The sequence below is a fragment of the Pundamilia nyererei genome, unplaced genomic scaffold (assembly GCF_000239375.1).
Source record: "Pundamilia nyererei isolate P.nyererei 1_Seehausen unplaced genomic scaffold, PunNye1.0 scaffold00045, whole genome shotgun sequence".
Taxonomy (NCBI): domain Eukaryota; kingdom Metazoa; phylum Chordata; class Actinopteri; order Cichliformes; family Cichlidae; genus Pundamilia; species Pundamilia nyererei.
The window spans coordinates 63,857-69,642 of NW_005187446.1; the positions used below are offsets into that span (position 1 = coordinate 63,857).

Consider the following 5,786-nt stretch of genomic DNA (forward strand, 5'->3'; position numbering starts at 1 on the left):
ATTGCTTCTGTCACAGCTTACTACAGAGGGATAAATACACCTAACTTCACTTGTGAAAATAGGCAAAAACAAAAAACAAAAAAAAGCAATACAAGTATGAAGTTTTTTCCAGCCTGTATTAAGGCCACCAAATTGAGCACCATTTCAGGTCAGTGGTGCCACATGAGGCCGCATGCTGCTGGAGGCTGAAGAGCAGTGTCCTGGGTTCAAGCTCAATCCACATCCCTTTGCTGTGTGTCTTTCCCATCTTTCTCTCTCCCTACTTTTCTATCCATCTTTAACATCACTATCCAACAGGCAAAAAGCCAACAAAACAAAAGACCATGTTAATGCAGCCTTAGCTTATTGGGAGAATATTTGTAATCTGCAGATGCAAACCAGCAATTTGTGTACCACATTTCCCTGCAGTTGGATCCATCCATCTATCAGTTTTCTTCTGCGTATCCAGTTGAGGGTCAGTTGCCTGTAGAATATCCCAGCTATCATGAGGCAAGAGGGGAGGTACACCCTGGAAATGTCACTAATTTGTCACAGCTTACAAGATACAGAGACAGACAACCATTCACATTTACAGCTATGGCTGTGAATCGCCATTAAAAATCACCATTTAATCTTAACATGCATGTGTCTGGATTGTGGGAGGAAGCCAGAAAGAATCCACACAGGCATAGGGGGGACCAAACATCAGTGCACAAACTCCACACAGATGAAATTCATCCCATAGCTGTCAAAATGTTTAATCTAAATGGATTAATCTTATAGACTCAGAAACACTACAATGATCAAACGACTTGAGGAAGTGTTGGCTTCGCTTTGCATTCACACTCACACTGATACTGGTCACACTGACAGTGATCACACTGGAGGAGGTGGAGTGGGCTGATTGCAGGACTGATGAGGCACTGTTGACAAAATTTCCTCCCAGTGAGCCGGCATTTTATGGCTGACTATTGGTTTGAAAGGAAATTGAGTGACTCTGTGAATGCAGTCACAGAGGGGGTTGATTGTACACAAAGAAAACAATTTGTGACCTCCTTTGTGGAGTTTTTGTTTCCCCTCAAAGCTCTTTAAGCATCACCTTTTCTAATTTTACAAGCTGTGAGTGTTGATGTTAGATACTGTAACGATAAAGGTGATAAGCTGATTGTAATGCTTTCCAGCCAAATTAATGCTCACAATATTGGTCACTTCTTCATCAGATGGTGATGACCACATACATAAGGTCAAGTTGTTCTGCATTTCTTTGAATGTTACTCAGCTAATCTTATCTTTAAAGCTCATACAGCAAAAACAATATTCTTAAACTGCTTATCTCTTTTACTCTTTTCATGTGCCATATCTTAAATTCACTTTTTATTTAATGAGCTTTAGTCAGTTGATGTAATTTGAAAGTATTAAGTGATTCTAGCTTTTATCTTTATATAATTATCTTATAAGTGTCAAAGAAATTCCAGACTATGCAGGAAGTCCCCAAACTGTTTGCCCTGTTGATTCTTAAAATAAATTGCCATTGTTTCTTGCATATACTGACTAAATTAATGCTAACTGTGTTGGAGAAAAACAATGCAAATGTAGTGACAGTTATTTTTTGCAGTCTGTAGCTCTCTCCCTCCTGCTGCTGAAAGGATTGCTGGTTCCCAGTACTTTTTGTAGATCCAGATGGAAAATCACCATCCTGTTTACTAGACTTTGCAAATATATTGATAATGCACATGAAACAACAGAAAATGATCTTTGATAATAAGAGGGTAACTCACTGAAGGGAACCTTCACAGTTTAAACATGGCAAACCAACATTATGAAAATGGATTAGTCTGATTTATCTGAGAGTTGTGGCATATTAATATATGTTACATTAATGTTATTCTCATTGAATCAGCATCAGCTTGTGATAGAAGTGCTTTGATGGCAAATATTTCAAGCTCTCAATCCAGATTTTCTTCTAAATACTTATTATTTAGCAAATGTTTTTATTGTTGTCATTGTTGTTGATACAGTCACTAATCTCAGTTTTCTTATATTATAATTGTTCTTTAACAAATTTCATAATGAAAACATTTCTGTAGTTTAACATTTTCACCATATTTTGAAGGTATTTATATATCTATTATTAGAGTTATTTATTTTCCCTCTTCTTAAAAATTGCACATGTGTTGTAGAGGTGAGGTTTCATTTAGAACTCAAAGCGATCCAAACAACTAAATATGTTATATTCAAATACATCGAGTCACCTGAATTTAATTTATCATACAGTGTACAGAAGCATTTCTCTGAAGAGTAAAATAATTGGATAAATACATCACAGAGCGTCATTTTAGGTAAAAGTCTCAAATTTGCATTTGTTTTATAGAACAGACTTAAGATTCATTCACTGTTACTATATCATAAGGTTTGCTTGATTTGTTAAGCTGTAGGTTTTGTCTGATAGATATTATTGTGGCATATCAAGCCACACAAAATATGCAGGAATCATAAAAAACATAAGAAAATTACTCGATATATGAAAAATGCCTAAAATGGAATACAATTATTCTTATATTTGAAATTATGTGAGCAAATATATTATTATAAAATTATATGAACAAAATAACAGATTTACAGCGATTTAAACTAACAAAATGTGGGACAAATCATTTCTCTTCTGTTATTTTGATTGACTAATTTTTGTAATTTTAAATGTTTTTTTGACAAAATGTAAAAAGAATTGTGCTCTAATACATTATGACACCAGTGCATCTATAAGAAAAGGAATTTACCTGTGTAACAAAATATAGGTTTTACTGCAGGTCACAATAGAAATGTTGCTACAGTTATTTAAATCCCTAACACACCCAGTTTACCGTATAATATCATATTTACAATGCAATGCCCACTCACAAAAACACATTATAATTCTGTTTTCAGGAACTATACTGTGACACACTGTCAATAATTTATCTCTTCTGCTGATCTGATGGGTGCCTCACAGCATTAGGGCAGTCATACAAGTCGAACAATACTTCATTGTGCATGAATGATTACAAAGGAACATATTTACACATTACATAAGATCTTTATTTCTTTTAATAAATCATTCATTCTGGAAGCACTAAAGGAAATGATTTGTTTGTAAGGCTGTCTGAAGGAGTCTGAGTGTCTCCTCTTTGATCCTCCTCTGCAAGGAAAGCTATGGATCACTGCAGTTGCACCAAAAAGAGACCCAAACCCACTTAGCGGGGAGCACATAAAACTCTCCGTTAACATAAAAGGCACCACCAGCATCATGACTCATAAACCTTCTTCAGATGTTTATATATGTTTAAAAAATAATTCACAAATACTTTAGAAGAAATAAAAGAACTAGGAAGGGAATGCAGTCATTACGTTTTAAAGTTGTTTTATTTTAGTACAGAAGCTGATCCTGAACATGCCGGCAGGATATGCCCCCTACCATTTTTTTTTTGTCTAAGGCTAAAACATTTGGAGAAAACTTGTGCAAAATTAGTTTATCCATCTATACTTGAATAAGGTGCATTTTATATGGTCTGTCAGAAGCTTGATCGTGTTTTGTTTTTTTTCCTGTTCAGATTAAATCCTGTTTTTTTTCCAAATTCCATTTCTGTATGTATGTACACACAACACAACAGTGTCACAAAGGATCTTAGTGGTTTTCCTTACTGAGTGGGGGGCTGTAGAGGGTCCTGTGATGTGGGTCAATAAAAGAGCAAGAGCTCCTGAGACTCTTTCTGTTTTGATTTCAGAAGGCAGAGAGACAATGTCAGAAAAGTCAGTATTGGACAAGACCATCCCATGGACTGCAGTTATGCTTCTTTTATCAGGTAGGCTAAATTCACATGATGTGCAGACAGAAATAAAGAAATGGGGATTTTTTTTTTCAGTCTTCTGTATTTTTTTGTTGTTGTTGTTAATCAGGTATGTGTGTAGGTGAGGGTATATTACCCACTGGACCCCTGAGTGGAGCTGTAGCAGGCACAGTGAAGTTCACCACCACTCTCAGACCTCCAGAGAAACCATTCCTCTCAGTAAGCTGGAGGTTCAATGGGGTGAACATCATCAGTTCCACCAGCATCAACATCCCTGATCCTGGATATGCCGGCAGGATCTCATTAGACCGAGCCACAGGGTCCCTGGAGCTCAGAAACCTGGCACTGGAGGACAGCGGGGAGTACACCTTCACCATCACACCAGATGCAGGGCTGCCAAAACAGGGGAGGAGCACTCTGACTGTGTATGGTGGGTTAGTCTTTATACATTTATATAGGGCACCAAACCTTGTGTGCCCTATATGAGTAGATGCCTAATGATAGTCAAATATGCAAAACTCCTTTTGAATTTCCTTTTGATAACACATTCATAAAACAAACATGACAAGGAAAACAGAGTGTGTGCTTATACTGAGAGGGAAAGTGAGTGAAACAGGGTCCCAAAGGACTAACATATAAATTAAAGTTTGGGTTGTTGTTAGATTGCACTGGATTTACAGGATGCAGTTCAATTACACTCTACCACCACGATATTCATACTTGTACACTTTAATAATAAAAAATAATAGAAATTCAAACAGAAATATAAATATCTACCACTTTAAATGTTAGACAGTTAAAAATCTATCTGAAATTGGAACATAATTAATGAATTATGACCCAATGAAATCATGAAGGTGAAGCTGTTTGATAGATTTATGTCATTTTAAAGTTACTGTCACACAAAATGTTACTTAAAGTGACACATATATGTTTCACACAAACTGTGTTGCTTCTTTTTCCATCATTTCACCCAAAGTTGACACTTTTTATCGTCTGGAGCCACCATCCGCAGCCCCACAGCCATCCTGATAAGAAGATGAAAGCTCCACCAACCTCACCTGTGAGGCCTCTGGCTCCATCAGCTCCAGAGAGTGGATAAAAGATGGCCAGCTTCTTAATCCCAGTGGCGGTGTCAGCTTTTCCTTGGACAACAAGACAGCGTCCATACAGCCTGTTCACATTTCTGACCGCGGCACCTATCAGTGTAGAGTCAGCAACCCGGTCAGCACCATGACTGCGACCCATAATCTCACTGTCAGCTGTGAGTATTCACCGTGCATTCACAGTGTTTCTATTAAAGAAAACATGAATAAATCAAGTTAAAATTAATTGACTTTAACTTTTTTTTAAAGACAGCTATATTAGCAGTAATAGTCTGAATGTCCCTAACACTGTATTTTAATTGTGCAGTTGGACCATACAACGTGTTGATCAGCAGACCCTCAGCTGCTCCTCAAGGTCACAGTATAACGCTGCAGTGCACCGCAGACTCGGTCCCACCAGCACACTTCAGCTGGATGTTTAATGGCAAAGAGACGCATGTTTATAACTCGTTGTATATCATAGAGAGGTTAGGGGCAGAAAACACTGGAAATTACACCTGCACTGCCAAAAACACAGTGACCATGATGGAAAGCTCCACAGTTCTGGATCTGAGAGGTAAGAAACCAAAGAATGCACTAATTCAATAATAGTACAGCCTTTATTTTGTCATCATTTCATATATTTTACAATGTAGTGATGGCAGTTGTTCTCTTTTCTCACTAAAGCATCCTGCATTGCTCCCTGTGGGTCATCCTCAGGGTTGGTCATCTATGCACTCACTCTGAAAGGGCTAATATAAGACAAAGAGCATGTGAGATATGACCAGTGAGATAAATTATTTCTATTTGTTTGCCTTATTGTTAAGGCACAAAGTATTTTTGTATCATTGCTTTATCTGTTTTTATAATTTAATTAATTTAGCCTGTTTTGATTTTC

The 5,786-nt window shown here is 37.1% G+C and overlaps 1 protein-coding gene across 1 annotated transcript in view; it reads left to right on the forward strand.

The window, feature by feature from the left end:
* The window catches only part of LOC102216125 (carcinoembryonic antigen-related cell adhesion molecule 1-like), a 30,890-nt gene that overhangs the window by 10,286 nt on the left and 14,818 nt on the right, over positions 1–5,786 (forward strand). The window contains exons 3-5 of the mRNA XM_005732171.2: positions 3,913–4,233; positions 4,843–5,067; positions 5,217–5,465. Coding sequence (XP_005732228.2) covers positions 3,913–4,233; positions 4,843–5,067; positions 5,217–5,465 — 795 coding nt within the window. The remainder of the gene's footprint in view (positions 1–3,912; positions 4,234–4,842; positions 5,068–5,216; positions 5,466–5,786) is intronic.